The 17,071-nt window shown below is 38.7% G+C and overlaps 1 protein-coding gene across 1 annotated transcript in view; it reads left to right on the forward strand.

Moving 5' to 3' along the window:
- pdzd8 (PDZ domain containing 8) overlaps positions 1–17,071 on the forward strand; it is a 40,194-nt gene that overhangs the window by 6,665 nt on the left and 16,458 nt on the right. The window contains exons 2-3 of the mRNA XM_035172400.2: positions 8,061–8,186; positions 12,845–12,947. Of these exons, the coding sequence (XP_035028291.1) occupies positions 8,061–8,186; positions 12,845–12,947 (229 nt within the window). The remainder of the gene's footprint in view (positions 1–8,060; positions 8,187–12,844; positions 12,948–17,071) is intronic.

A 17,071-nucleotide genomic window follows, 5' to 3' on the forward strand; every position in this document is an offset into this window, starting at 1 on the left:
GAAACTGATTTAAATAAGAAAAAAGCATTATATTGTCACAATTGAGAAACTGTAATTTCTCAAATTATATTAATTTCATCTAAAAAACTAACTTCACTAATGAATGGCTTTGGGTGGTGAGCTGCTGGTCAGACAATTTAAGAGGACAGTACTGCCACAGACTCAGGGCCTATAGTCGTGTGGGGGAGCACTGCAGCAAACAGAAGAACTCTGAACATGCGTGTGAATGTGTATCACCCACGATCATGCAGAGCGAGCGAATGTGATGAGATGATGTAATGAAGAGCCGCCTGAGAGAATACAAGCTGGACTGTGGGATTTGGCACAGATGGTAGTTCTGTGAAAGGGGAGGGGCTGGGACCACGGCCCACTGGAGGTAATCCAGGCATTACAGCACCCATGTAGACTCTCAACTCTCAGCTATGGGGGAATACTGTGTTCAAAGCCAAATCTAAAATAAAGGTCACTGTTTTTGTTTTGTGGACAACACCTGGTCAATGTACTGACCGGTTCTAGAGATTTGCATCATATCACATCATCTTCAGAGGATGGAGCAGCCACGGAGATGGACCAGTTAACATGTAGGTTTAATAGCTGATATGTTGGAACGAGTTGGCTGTCGTTCTTTGAAAGAATAGTCTTAGAGTTATTTTAACTGCAAAGACTAGTGATACAGACATCAATTTAGATCAACCCGCATGTGTAAGTAGCTTAAGGAATTTATGAGGTCAACATTCTTCATCATAATCCGAGCTTCTGAATGTTTTGAAGGTCCTTCAGTACTTTGTGCAAACCCATAGTCAGATCACAGAACCCCTTAATGAGTGAAAGAGAGACAAGATGCCGTCTAAATTAGAAACCAAATCTACAGATTAGAGAAGTGATTGATAATATTTTGTTAGATTGGCCTCCAGGTATTAAAGTAAAGTTTTGTTTCACTGCCCTCTGCAAAGAAGTCATTTTTACCTCACATTTGATCTATCTTAATATCAGGAATGTGGATCTAATACAGCACTGGACTTCTGGATGCTAAATGAAAAGATTCTCATTCACAGAAGAATATAATAACAGCAGTAGCTTTGTTAACTTAGTACTGATTTAAACTAGTAAAGCATTTTCATATTCAACTTGTCATGTATTGAAAGTGTTGATTATTGCCAGGTTACCCTAATGTAGATAGGATATACATACAGTAACTGTTGACACCCTCACTGCCTCATTGTTTTTCTTTTTGAGGGGAATTATTTATTAATGTCTTGATAAATATATTTCAATCAAACAACAAATTTTATTTGTATAGCCCATATTCAAAAATCACAATTTGTCTCATAGGGCTTTAACAAGGTGTAACATCCTCTGTCCTTAACCCTCAACAAGAGTCAGGAAAAACTAAAAAAAAAACCTTTGAACAGGGAAAAAAACGTAGAAACCTCAGAGAGAGCCACATGTGAGGGATCCCTCTCCCAGGACGGACAGAAGTGCAATAGATGCCTCATGTAACTGAGAACATCAGAAAAATAAGAGTATTTACAACATTAAATAGAAGAAACTATTTGTAACATAATGGAAAGTAAATGAATCGATGAGATATTGTCAGTAATGGTAGAGTATGTGAGTAGACATATTGTTTATCAAGCAGTCTTTTTGAAAATAATAGTCCACGATCAGCTGCCACCACAATCAGATGCCGCCATAATCCACAATCCATCACCATGATCCATCAGGATATTTGAAAAAGAGTTGATGAGCGTTTGTGTATATATGTTAAGCTCCTCTTCAGGCCAAATGTCAACATGTGGCTAAAGTCAATGTCTGCATGCCTATTTAAATAGAGGGACTGTAGAGTGGAAGGATAATGTGTTTGAATTGGCCCTGAGCTCCTGATCACTCATCTTTTTTATGTACAGTGGTCAGTCAAAGCATTGGAATCTAAAAGACAATTGAAAGTGTATGTCAAGTACTTAAATGTTCTTTTCATTTTTGTTTCTTTGTAAGCTTCATGCCGACTGGTGAAGATTAAATACTGAAATGTGTAATAGCTAATAATTATAATAATACATTTTATTTATAGGCGCCTTTCACAGCACTCAAGGTCACCTTACAAGGCAGAGATCAAAACAGAACAAAAAACAATGCAACCAAAGGTCAATAAAATGAACAGTGAATAAAACATTATGTAGGTTGGCCAAATGGAAAACAGTCAACCTGATAATGGCAGTTTAAAAAAAAAAAAGGGTTTTGAGACAGATTTGTAAATGGAGAGAGGGTCAATGTTCTGGATGTTCTGGAAATTATGTGAGCAGCAGACTTGAAAATATTCATACACACACACACACACACAAATAGTTGGCATGGCAAAAAACATGTTTTAAATTGTTGTGTGATGAGAGGAGGTGTAAAACTACAACTGGGCTTGACAGGAACAATCACACATACATAATTGGTGTCCAGCTTCCGTGGTTGTTTGTTGTGTAGTTGTGCTGTAGATTTCTGTTGTTCCTCTTTGACCTCTTTCCTCCTGTCATTTCCTGTCCGACGGGATAGATGATAGCACTACTGCAAGGAGTGGGCCATTTTAAGAGAGGGAGCCCAGTTCCTTTTTAGCTCAGCCTCCTCTCAGTTTGTGGACAGGAGGAGACATAAGCATTGATTGCACCGTCACTGCAGTTTAGCTGTTGTCTTGTTGGCTGAGGGTCTGTAAAGCAAAACAACTGTGCACGCCTACAGAGGAAGTGTCACTGAAATAGTCATGTTGCAATTGTCCAAAGAAATGGGCATTAGACATTTTGTTTGCAAATTAATTTATTAATCTATAAATAAATGGACTACATTTCAAAGTAAGCGATTGTTATTGTAATGGACTATAAAAAGAATTACAAAAAATATTTTAAATAAAATGTTAATCAGTTACAAAAGCTACATACAACTATGAAAAAGTACTTTAAATAATGCATCAAATAAATGGTGCAGCAGTGTCTGTCTTTTTAAGAAAATGTACCCCAGTAATATTGATTACTGATTATTGGATTGGGGCTTATGGTAAAAGATTAACGGATAATGTGTAAGACGATGCATGTTGATGTGTAAAGTCTAATGGTGACTGGAATATTGAGCCAATGCATAAAAGGGTACAATATGTGATTTTTGGAAAATTGATAGATCAGGACAAAATGATAGCAGGTTACTTTTGGACCAACAGAGGACACATTGTCCTTCATGACACATCACACCCCAATGCATTTAAACAAGACGATACACCAGTGGTGCTCTTAGTATGTCTCACTGTCTCAAAAATAATACAAGAAGTATACATACCTCTGTTGGTAAAGATAAACTACCGAATTCACATGTGGTATATTTTATGCTATCTCACAAACTCTGATTTATTATGGGATGATGATTATTGAGGATACTTTAGCTGCTGAGCCAATCATATAGTTTTAGAGACTGATAGACATTAAAGTGATTAGTCTGAAATATTGATGTGATGTGCATAGCTGAACGTTCCAGTGGGAGATGCTGACTGCTGTTAGCCAGCTAATAACCCTTCTTTGGATCCATGCAGTGGGTAAATCAGTTGTGAACTGGGCTACCTAGCAAGCTGCTAACAATACTGTTCAATATTGGTGTCTTATAAAGAGTGCACGTAACAGACACCATGCGAGCTGAGAGAGTTTAATGTTACCAAGATCCATTTTGTAGTTTGGATAGTTTACCACATCAATTTATTTATTAGCTACAGCTCATAAAGTGTGACATCAGTCATGTCAGCTTTAAAGGCTTAAACTGAAGAGGCCGATGATGTGACCCTTCTTATGTTAAACTGCTCTTAGGAACATAACACCACAGGTAGATTAAGGATAAAGCTGATGGATATTTGTAGATAAACAGTGGATGGATTAACAATGTGTAGTATGAAGTGAATTGCTTGTCATGGTGAACCCACAGAGAAGTATCACCCTTAGCTCTGCAGGGTTTTCTTAGTTCGCAGATATTTAGAGACCACCTCCAATGAAAATCAATGTTCAACCTTGTTAAAATGCCTGTGTGGTGTTTACATGATACATGATATATCATGAGTGAAATAATCATTCAACTTCATCGCTGAGTGTTTTCCCCTGGAACTGCAGGAACCTGTTAACAGATTCAGACATCAGGCTTATCATAGCCGTTTTCCGACATGACCTCCGGGTAAAATCCGGAGAACTGGGTCCGGAGTTTACCCAGAGTCTGTCTTTCACACGTACACATCACAGTGGAGGTTCTCTGCTCAGAAGCGTTCACAACAGCAACAAATCCTCCGCATTATCTAGTCGAGAGGTGAATTCAAGAAATAGGAGACATTGTCATTGACATTGGCGAATTAGTCTTTGGGGGCAACGGCCAATATTTTGGGGCTTCCGGTGTTGCCCAAGACTCGCTGAACATTTCTCCAGACAAAACACAAACAGTGATAATTTTGTTGGTATTTTAGGTCTAGGCGACATTTTGGCAAATCTTTATTAACAGCTATCTGCGTATGAATAGGAATAAATTATTAAACCAACAGCCGATAAGCTTCGGTCAATGTGTTTCACGTCTTTTGCTCTTTACATGGACTGTTTACCTGCGGGCAACCCAGTCCTGCTCAAAATGTGATTGGTCCATACACGAGTGTCAAATTACTTTTGGTTCAATACACAAACTGTATAAAGATGGATGACATGACTGCTCTACAAAAGTGAACCCAATGTGTCTTGATGTCCCCTGGAGGATGGCTGTAGTATAGGTTGTACACCCCACCTCATCCATGTTAGTGGATGGGACGTGGACCAAACTAAAAATTCAAAGTACTTACACATCATAAGTAGTTCTTATTACAGTGATATATGTCTAAGTGCACATTTTTCTGGCAAGTTAGGTTCAAAGTGGTTATTTGATGCTATAAAAACGGTATAGCTTGACTGAGATTGACTCGCAACTCACTGTCATCGCCACAAGACAGCTGCTTTCCCATCCAGGATAATTTGGATTCAGTTCTGGTTAGAAGGAGGAATGAAACTCAAGCATGTAAGAGGACGACAGCTGAGCAGGTGGTCCTTCGGGGTTAACCAGGAGACATTTGTGTTCATGCAGCTAAAAGAGTGTGACCCCATGACTCAGACCACCTCAAATGTGATCTCAGTGACCGGACCGTACTAAGAGCTGTCCAAGGGATCGCTATGGACGTAAATATCAGGTTTGAACAGCGCCTCTGAATCGCAGCTAATAACAAAATGCTGTTTACCAGCTGTTGTCAGGGGCCAAAGCCGCTGTGATCTGACTGGAGGCCTGCCTGCCCACTCTGCTGCCGCCAAATGGTGTTTTATTATAGGAGTTTCAGTTTCAATGCCATTTGTAGTATCCTGGCAGCTTCACTAATGAATTGGGAAAAGGGGCCAACAGACTGGACTTTAAAGTTCTCTGACTTGTTATGTATCTTCACTCTAGCACCCAACAAAGAATTGACCTCCTTTCCAGTGCACTCGATCAGTGCCAGTTCAACACATGCTTGTTACTTCATTAATAGTGTAGTATTGTATTCAATCAGCCAATCATCATTATCTAATTTCCATTAATATCATGGCTGTGCTATGATATTAATAATAATTATAGACCCTCTTTATCAGATCAGAAGATGCAAATTCAAAAGGATTGCTGTGACACATACACTCCCCTGCCACAGATGAAACTGATGGAGTTCAACACAACTGTGAGGCCTGTAATGCCTTTGCTTCAAGTGACCTTGCATAGTTCTTGTACTGCTGTGATAAGCCATTTCCAATTTGCAGAGCTTAGGCCTAAAATACACACACACTCCAGAGGTTTTGTAGCTGCAGCTTGCTTTGAGCAGTCACAGCCATCTTTGGGACGTGCTGCTGTAATCGATGATGTCATTTAGGTGGATGCGTCGCCCCAGCCCTAACCGCATATCATTTAATGTTTCTTTTTTTATAATTTGAGACAACCGTTCCTCCAAAGAACTTCACCATCCACACTGCTCTTCCTTACTTCCGATTCCTCGAGTCGATCATGTGAGCGGCTGTCAAGAAGATCGGAGGGCAGAATGAAAGAAAGAGAGATTTTAGTAGGACGAAGGCATGAATCACATCAGCAGTCTGAGCTACTAATGCTCACACATTCATAAACTCACAGGCCTGTCCTAATCTCCAGTCCACTTCCTACAAGGGACCAACTGTTATTGTGAACACTCAGTTGTACTTGTACCTACTCTTTTATAATGTGTGAATGTCTTTCACATCCTTAACTTCCAGTGAAAAGATACCATAACCCCAAATAATCAATTTTCAATGAGCCCAAAACCATTAACCCACAGTGCTGGCTCCACTTACACACACTTGGCCTAGACTCATCTTCCCAGGAAGCTGTCTCCTTCTGCCACCTTGCCTCCTCTTGCAACTCCAATAACCTGAGTCACACACAAACTAACCTTGAGCATGCATGCCTCGCTAAGAAGTCACTTTTTAATGGCCATCATTTAAGTTATTTTTTATTATTGTTTTATCCCTTAGGGTTTATTCTGTTTAGCTTTTTTCCAGTTCACTTGGATTTTATTAAGACTGTGTGACCATTTAACAGCTCCTTATTTTAAGGAGTAAAATCAATCAATCAAACTTTATTTGTATAGCCCATATTCACAAATCACAGTTTGTCTCATAGGGCTTTAACAAGGTGTGACATCCTCTGTCCTAAACCCTCAACAAGAGTAAGGGAAAAACTACAAAAAATACTTTGAACAGGGTAAAAAGAAGGTAGAAACCTCAGAGAGAGCCACATGTGAGGGATCCCTCTCCCAGGACGGACAGAAGTGCAATAGATGTCAAGTGTAAAGGAGAACATCAGAAAATTAAGTAGTAGTAGTAAATTAATTGATGGATTATTTTCAGAAAGGCAAAGTCCAGTGCTCATAAACCACAATTCTGGCTTTTATTAGTGAACTAATTGACATTGTGTTATTAATTCTTCACGTTTTATTCCTGAAGGGATATTGATAATATACAATTTGTTGTCATCAAAATCTTTCTGAGCTTGATTATCATAGTCATTATTAGAATAAGTATTGTTTGTCAGGTTATGGACATGAAGTATACTCCCTAAACAAAACTTCAACACTGTTCAAGCTACAGTTTTCCTGGACCTTTTTATTGTGAAAATTGACCGTTCACAAAATCCTGACTGTCACTTGGAACTGTATGTAAGTGACGGTTTCATCAGTAAAGTGTGAGACTTGTCTGAACATAGTCCACTATTTAGAGCAGCTGGAGCCTCAGGCTAATCACACCAGGAGCCCAAAATAGAAAAGGACGGGTGTGTGTTCTCGTGCTTTAACATTACAATGATTGTTTTTATGAAGACTCAGTGCTGCGGTTCTCAAGGAGCCACTTCTCCAAGCACCGCACCCAAGAGAAGTCATGGCACTGACTGTGGCTCTGACTACTTCTGGTTACATTCTTCACACCATGTGTCAGTTCATTCCTTTTAAAGCTGGTGGACAGGTTCTAATCGGACTATCTCTTGTTTTGTCAACAGTTGTCTTTAAAGGTACACCGCAAGATTTAGGTGAAAGGGATCTACTGCCAGAAATTAAATATAAAATAATCCTAGTGATGTTTTCACTAGTGTTTCATCTAAATTGTACTTATTGTTGTTTTCTTTACCCTAAAATGGATCCTTTATATTTAGATAGTTTATATTAACGTCAGGAGTGGCTCCTCTCTACGGAGGCCTCCGTGTTTTAGTCGTCCAAACCAGACAAACTAAACACCTTTTGATTTGTTATGACAACTACCGCAGGTTCTCTTTCATGTTTGGAAGGAGAGGGTGAGGTGAGGGGGTATTCAGCTGCAACTTGACACGTCACCACTAGATGTCCAAATTCGACACACTGAACCTATGTGTATTTCTGTCATGTAATAGTCTGTTTGGTAAGGTTTGGCTGCATACCTTTGGCACTGTCAGGGGATTAGCATCAGCAAAAAATTAAAACTGAGTTTGGATGTTTCTTGTTTTCCTTTCTCCAGATACAAGCCCTTCTTCCCGTTCCAAGTGCAGCCTTCGCTGGGTTCGGCCTGTGATCTGGACCTGTTGGTGCAGGAGAGCAAGCTGGGGGAAGGCCGACTCAAAGTCACCCTCATTGAATGTAGCAGGTGAAACACTTTAAACATTGAATTCAAAGTATTATGATGATTATTATCAAGCAAGGTATTTGTGTGTGACTATGACATCTGATTGTATCTTCAGATTATTTACTTTTGGAGCTGATCAGACTAAGATCAAGTCAAAAAACATACCGTCCCAAAAACACAAGTGTCCAAGACTTCTCTGCAAATAAGAGAGAGATAATCTAAAGTTTACACTGATCAGAAAATGATTCCCTATTAAATGATGCCAGCCTCTCGCCCAGCTGATTGGCTCCAGCCCCCTGCAACCCTCAAAGAATAAACGATAAAGATAAGGGATGGAATATGATCCCATATGATAAGTGAAGTGATGATCTACATTTTATATAGATTAACTCAAAATCATTTGTCATCATTTGGTATAAATGATGTCATGATGTCGTCATTATGAAATGGCATTATTACAGATTACTTATTGGGATTTATACAGTGTGCAGGCTATGCATCACCCCTCTGGTGTTTTCCAGTGAAATTGTGTTAAGCCTCTGAGCTTCACTATGCATGCAATGCTGCCTCTCGGGAACTTATCCAGTTTATATGTCATGAATGACTCCTAACCTTCTAAACCTAATGACATTAAGTCGTGTCCTAGTCAACAGGTACAGTTTTTTTTCGGATCCAAATTATGCCATTTTATGTGCAAGTTTTGAACAGAATTCAAAACTTCAGCAAATTTTTAAGGAATCGCCAGCAGGTCGCCGAGAATTCCTTATTTATGCAACTCATTTTGCAGTAGGTGATGAACCTTGGCTTCATTGCAGGGTAGTAAATTATGAATGCCACAATTTACAAGATCAAGTAGCTCTCACAAACGTGATTCACAAATTGTTTAGACTCTGAAGTCAAAATGTTCTAAAAAGTCTAGCATCTTCCATTTTTGACATGCATACGCATAGACACACTAGTTGACTTTTGTCTTCTTATTGTGTGTATGTCAAAGAATGTGTCGGATGTTCGATCTCTGTCCACATCCTCTTGTGTATCTTTGTTGTGGGGTTGGGGTGCTGGTTTTCTTTGTTCCTTTTGGAAGCTTAGTTAAACTTTCCTTCCAGTGCCACTGTAGGGCTTTCTTAAAATGGCCCTTTGTACATATTTTCATCTGCTCATTGTGATCAGCTTTGACACTAAGACCTGTCACTTCCATCTATACAAACTGACTATTTAACTTTTGCTTATATATTGGATCTTTGTAAAGCAGCTTATATTTGTTTTTACTGCTCAAACAAAGAACAGAGTTTTTCTTCAGCTAAGATTCACAAGTACATTTAGTATAATTAAACATTCCTTCCAATAAAAACATTGGACATTCTACTCGCTGTGTTTCACTATATACTGTATGCTTCAGTACACGGTTTTATAAACGGATTTCTTTGGTTTCCTGAACCAACTGACTGTCAGTTTAAAGAACATGAAGCAGTGTTTCCCTCCGGCTCAGACTGCTACACTCAAGATAACAACTTGGGAAGTAATTTGATAATTTTTTGCTGTAGTGGCAGAATGTATCTACCTACTAATTCCACAAACATCTGTCTATCTTTATGTAGAACATATGCCTCTCAAACCGTTCATCTAATCGGCTTCACACTTGCCATGCATTTTCCCAATGGCCCAGGGAAGTGCAGTGTCAAATGTGGTGCGATTTGGACCCACGATACATTTAATTTGAATACAAATTGAATAAAGAGGCAAACAGTACTCTGGACTGAGTTGAACATGTGTTCTTCTACGTCTTCAGATAAACTAGAGTAGTGATCGACAATTGGATCAAACCACGTTATGGATCAAAACCTCAACCCACCACTAGATTATTTAGATTAATTGATTTCTTTCTCCATATCGCACTGACTCAGAGACACAGCACCGGTACTGAGTCCTGTCATGGCAACAACATTCAAAGGATCATCAAAGTAAAAGCATAACAATAATTTGATGTTGCAATGCTTTATATGAACATTGTGGGGATTGCAGGGGAACACACCTTTTGAAATAGCCGACATGTAATGTAAAAAAAAAACTGCATATGGGTTAGCCCTATAAACCCTATAAACCATACAGATGAACAGTTATAAAGTAAATTCAGTTTTATTTTATGAAAAGGATTGACTATAAAAGTTAAATCGGATAAACCAGGTAGGATGAACAAATTGTTTTCTGACTTCACTCTGCAACATAAACGTCCAGCACACAAAAAATAAAAAGTGACAGCATATTGTAGAACTGTTTGAGGAGGAATAATGACAAGGAATAATTCAGAAGTAGCTCCAGCGCATTAACACAATCCTTTCCAAACGGCCATTTTACAACAGGCACTGCACTAGTATTTTACTAAGATAAAACTAGTGCTTATAAATAAGCAGTATCTAATAGAACTGGTCACCAATATGCATATTGAATGTGAAGGAAACACTGATCGTGTTGGAAATATTAACCTTAACTTGAACTGTTTCTCATCACCTCTGTAACTCTGGCAGCTGCTATTACATAACATCTTCAAACCCTTTAGCATCTATAAAGCCCCTTTACAATGGACGGTGCACTCTCCTTCTCTGAAGTCTCCTCTTTCTGAGACAAACACCCTCCCTCTTTGTCCAAACCTGGCTATGTTTAAATTTTAATTGGCCAATGAGTCAAATCAATTAGCCCAGGGTCTTCCCGGTGGAGAGGCCTATCCTTTGTTGCCTTGGAGACCGGTTGTGTGTGTTTTGAAACATTGCTTTGATGTGGGTAGACCACAAGATGATCAGATCAGGCTCATCGATGAATAATTCATGTCCTGCCCATTATAATCATAGTCTCTCCTCTTCCTCTCCCCTCTTACATCACCTTGTTCTATACAGGCAGGTTTGGAGGCTGCCCTCCCAGTCCTACTAATTTAATCGTTAAACTAGATCGTATCACAGGCTCACTTCTTTAAAACTGCTTGTTAGACGTTTGCTGTGTTACAGATAGCAGGTGTAGTGTGCTGAAAGTGTCCAGCAGAGGGATCTGTCCACCCATTTAACATTTTCTGTGGAATCTGAGAGGAAAGCAGTTAAAACGTATTCTTTGACAACATGCATCTCAACATGACCATGCTGGTCATGTTATTCCTGAAATGTTTAGTTACACATAGTTTCAGTGACTATAAGATAAAATCAGGGAATATCTGCTCATCAGTGTTACAGTAGGAAAGTAGCCTCATGCATTTATCTCCTCAGCACAGTAGGGGGCAGCATTCACCCCCCCCAAAAAGTACACAGTACCATTTTCAGTGGTGGACAATGGAAGAGAGTGATACATGATATAGAATTGGATATGTTTGAGTTTTGAATAGTTTCAATTTTCAGGCTATGTGGGAACTCAAGATTTAAACGTTCACCATTTTCTGAAAGTATCTATAGTAAAAGTGACCCTTAGCTGAACTGGACAAAAATCTTTGCTGACAGAAAGTTAAAGGAAAAAGTTTGGCTTACACCTGTTAGTTTAGGAACTAGAAAACAATTTTTGACCATAAAATATTTGTATCATCTGCTAATGCCCCATGTACAGATGCCTGAGTCATTTTGCAGTGGTCACATGTTCAGTTCCAGCCCCTGTTGCTGCGTACTCTCTTACACACACTCCCCGAATGAATAAAGGCTAACTGACCCCAAAATATATTTAAATAAACAAAAAATCACAATGAAATCACCAAAACAAGGTCATTTCTGAAATGAAGACTTACTCATAAAGAATATTCTTTGTTCTCTGACATCATGGTGAGAAGAAATCCTTCACCACAGTAAGAGGACCTACTGCATGTCTTTGTGTTCAGAGAAACCCAGGCATTATCACAGCAGTGTTCACAGTATACTTGGAAGATCATCAGATGAATACACAAATGCATTTTTACAAACAATTTAAAAGGGCAAATTTGAGCCATTATTGTTCCAAAAGATATATTATAGTAGTTCAATTTAAAATGAGAGAAAAATGACATTGGCCCTCAGTGACCCCTGAGGTGAGTTGCAGCAGCATTGGTTGTTACCATTTTTACAGCCTCACAGAAAACATGCTCAGTGGAGTTTTCCTGAAGTTGCTCTGTTGGATAATTGATAATTGTGGTTTTCATCAGGAGTGTGGTTGTGATTCGGTCAGATTTGACGACCCAAGAAGTTGATCCTAATGTTTCCGAATCATGATTGGTCCACAGCAATGACAGTTTTATGAGAACCCCTTTAAATGCAATGATGGTCACAATGATGAGAAACCATAAGGCCCCATGCCACTAGTTTCCTGACAAAAGCTTAAATGTGTGTGTATACTACATTATCTATGTGTGTACACTTAGTTTACAATTGTAGTTTGGATCATAAAGGATCTTTTGAACCGTTCAGTTCAATATAGCGCCCCCTACCAAGTCCATTTTGCCACGGCCCCCTCAAAGTCCCTCGAAATGCTCCTGTGTGCAATATGATGTTGTTTTTTTTTAAATATCGAAACTGTTCCCGCTTTGAGAAAACTTTTTATGGGTCAATTGGGATGTCATAACTGTGCATGTGCCTGATAGAGAGAAATAGGTTTTCAGGCTTTAAATTTTGTTACATTGTGAATCTCACACTTCTAGTTCATGTAGTTCTAATGTGTCTTTTGTCATGACCCTACAGACTGTTCATCCTGGGCTCCTATGATAGAGAAACCTATGTTCACTGCACTCTGGAGCTGAGCAGCCACCAGTGGAAGGAGAAGACTCGCAGCTCTATCAAACAGGTGGGTTTCCCTCTCTTTTAACTTCTGAACTTAATCTGGTTTACTAATGCAATGCATCATGCCTTAAGAGAGAGAAAACTAAAAGGTATCTTGTAGTTATATTTGATGTGCTATGTAAAGCATGTACAATTACACAGAAATTCAGTTAAATTAGGTCGTTACAAATCACCAATATCTACTTTCTGGTAAAGGTGTGTTGAAAAAAATTAGGACAGCACAAATGCAGGTGGCTTGAGGCCACATTTTGGTTGTTGCATCCCATTGAATTGTAAAGCACAGTAGAAATCCACATCTGGAACCCAGAACACAAGTCAAAATCTGTCCTGTCCTCCTGTAAATCTGTGTGATAACATTTTCCCCAGTCCGCATTTCTTATAATAATGGAATTCAATGAAAGGTGTCGAGTGTTTGCTCACATCAATACACAGATGAAAATTGGATTCAATGTTAAAATCGATCCAAAAAAACATTTTTTTAATTTATCGGGAGACTGGGCAGATATGAAGTGTGTTAATGAGTTACTGGTTTCCATTGAAACCAGCATTGCAGTCTTTACTGTGGAGTTTTAGAACTGTTAAAACAGAGAAAGCTGGAAACCCTGCTGGCACTGTTTTAGTTTGAAACCTTAAACTGCATTTTAGTATAGATGGGCAGAAACGAAGATATTTGGAAACGATGACATAGACAAACACAACAGCTCACAACTTGCTGATTCGTCAGGCTCCTATCTGGACCCTCTTCAGAAGTAAACCAGTGCCATCAGCCTTGGCTACTTGTGTAGTACTGTTGCTGTGCAGTTGTATTCTGCATTTTACAATGATACAACTGTTTACGTGCATAGGAGACAAACTATTATTCAAGCAATCTTGAACAACACTCAAGTGATATGCATTTTCCGGCGTGTTAGTATGGACTGGGATTAAAACTGATATTGAGCCAAAATGTGCAGACAGACTAACTAATGATATCGTTTTATAATAGGAAACAAGTCTGATCCCAAACCCTATTTCTTTTTAATATCATAACTTCTATCTGCATCATCACACACAATAAAATTAAATTAAATTTTAACAGGCTTCAAACACAAAAACAGAATTACTGTCACATCCCATATTAAATGATCTAATATACCCGCAGCCCTGCTTATATTGTTATTAGGCTGAAATTATTGTTGCAATTGGCGAAATATTTAATCCACTTTCATATTTATCGAGCATAACCTTTATTGTAGTTTACTGCGATATATGGAGTATTGTTTGGTTTGGGAGTATCTTAGAGAGTTAGAGTGATCTGTGAGACGATGATGACAGAGAATCTGATTAAATATGTTTAACAGTAGATGGAAGTTATTGCTGGAAAAAAAAAATATTTAGATATCCCTGCACCCAAAATTTACAATGAAAGAAAACCATTAAACAGTGACCCTGCTGAAAAAGGCACATCCTCTAGTGAAGCTACGTCCTGGGTCTTATTGACACATTAATACAAGCTTATTTTCATCTTCCCAGCACTGATGAGATTTCCCATCGCTGACATTTTGAGAGGCCAGAAAATTTTCAGGCCCCTTCGGCAAACCTTTTTTAATTGCCGCAATTTCGAGATATTACAGTTATCACATCAGGCCTGTTTGGAAGTGAATAATGACCGTTTTAGAGTGAAATGTCAGGCCTAATGACTGGCTCTGCTGCGGCTGTTCCTGCCACACACTTCTAAATGACATTTACACTGGCTCAGATTCTGTTGAACAGTAATTGCCCTGTACTGTTTTCTGATGTCGTGTTTAATGACTTTGGACGATTTGAGTCCTCCACCAGCAGGTGGCAGTGAAACATCAAGTCTTTAGTTTAGATCTAAGCACATTATCTTCATGTTATTTCTCTCCCTCAGAAGCAGCAGGTTATTGTACTGTAATAAAAAAGATCATTCAATGATTCAGTTTTATGTGCAGACTCAACATTTACTTTGAAAATAAAAAAAAGAAAGAAAATTGAGTGTATGAATTGAAGTTGTTGGAAATCAACTGAGACTTTAAAATGTGTGATGGTGCGTTTCTTCCTTTCCGAACATCACTGGAGTATATAATGGCATTTCTGAAAAGAATAAATATATAAAATAAATGAATGAATCAGATACATGAGATTAAGCACAAACATTTGCATAGGATGTTGGACGAACACTTTCTATTTATATAACACAATAGAACAATATTAAAAGAACAATTTCAAATTAAAATCTGAATACAATATTGATGAGATGTTAAAAGATTAGACAAGATTTAGATGACGGACTCTGTTTAAATCAGCACTAACGTTACAGATCAGACGCTCATGTTTCATGAGATCTGCGGACCTGCTTGCTTTTCCATGGTGTCTCATTGTCCTGGTAAAACCATCTTATCTCAGCAAGCCACTGGCTCTTGCTGTTGTGCAGGATCCTGAGAAATATAATGAGTGCACAGGAAGAGAAATGTGCAGCACAGCCAGATGGAAAGGTAATAACACTTAAAAAAAACTGTGTTATTTTGTCACTTTTTTTTTAAATCAATGAAAATATGGATTTTGGTTAAGTTAACATTTTTTGACTACATTTTCTCCTAGTCTTTAATCGACACCAAATGCAGGCATGCCCTTGGTGCGTTTGTTACAGTCTGAAATAAAAGCCACTGTAGTGCTAAAATATGTGCCAGGACAACAGCAAACGGCATTCAATGACAACATGTTGTCGACACATGTGACACAAACACATTTGCAGACCTTCCTCCAGGACTGATTGAACACCATGGTCAGTTAGAGGTGCAGCCAGCAATCCAATAAGTAATGAATATGTGAACTGATCCACCCCAACACTTGACCAGTGCAGCCATCCGCACAGCCCCCTCCAAGTGGACCCACTTCAAAGCACTTGTTTCCCTTTTTAGTTAATATAGGCATAAAGATGCAGATTCACGGTGGCATTTGAGCCTTATTTATCAGACTTCCTCAGTCTGCATGTCCCCAGCAGGACTCCGTAGTCAGGATTAAAGGCTATAGCATCTGGTAAAGGTCAATTCGCCATTAACTTCCCCCCCTGATGATTGCAAGATATGAGCTTCCCTCGGCTCCCTTATGTAAACAGCCGCTTGTCTCGTGTATGTTAATGCTTTTCATGCCATTTGAATATTCTCTCATTTTAACCAGTGTGAGCCACTTGCTGCTGCTTTTCACTGCACCATGTGTCTTTATTCCCAAGGGGGGAGCCGCTCTCATCAGGAGGGGTCCATGGACTGTTTTCAACATGGCTTTCAGGGCTCGGTTCAAATTTTTATCTTCCAGCTGCATATCACTGTTTAGTTTCTGCTTGCACACACAATAGAGAGTCACAATACCAGTTATGAATGGGCCTGAGAGACACTGGCTGGTTTTTAATGAGCTATTCACAGGCAATCTGCTGCTCTGTTGTTTTCAGCTGCCAAATATTATTTCTCCACCTTACGTATTATTAACTGCTGCTGATATGTTTGACTTTATCCAGCTCTGGTTTTGTCATCGTCATTGCTTTACCAACAGGGTTATGAACAGTAGCTCTTCGTTCACACAGTAATCCTACTAGTCATGTCTTAAATGTGTGTCAGTGGAGCTTTGTTTTGTATTTGGGGTGTAGTTGTTGGCAGTTAATCATTTTATTCTGTCATTTATTTAGCAAATTACTAAATATTTGCCATCTACAGGTTTGTAGGTTATTTCAGCATTCATGCTCATCCATATCACTTTATACCAAACACCCTTTGAATAGTTGTGAATTGCGAAAAACAAAACAAGTGATTTGAAGGTGTAATTCTAAAGTTTCAGCCCTGAAAATACCAAATCATTTAAGTACTGTGGACTATTTCTGAAATTAGCAATTCGTACTAGTATAGGCATCAATGTGGACATGATGTAAAAGGTCTGTATTTTTAAGAATATATGTTTGAGAATAGCTATTTTAAAAAGGTATTTTATATTATCAGTGCTCATACATTTCTAGTCTGGCCCTTGGTTATTTGGGGTTTTGAGGTGACAATAAAGCCTAGTAATTCTGAATGGATTCTATTTGTATAGAGAAAGAAGTAACGCTGCTTCCCATTGGTCCATGCATCTGCACAACAG

The sequence above is a fragment of the Hippoglossus stenolepis genome, chromosome 12, assembly GCF_022539355.2.
Source record: "Hippoglossus stenolepis isolate QCI-W04-F060 chromosome 12, HSTE1.2, whole genome shotgun sequence".
Lineage (NCBI taxonomy): Eukaryota > Metazoa > Chordata > Actinopteri > Pleuronectiformes > Pleuronectidae > Hippoglossus > Hippoglossus stenolepis.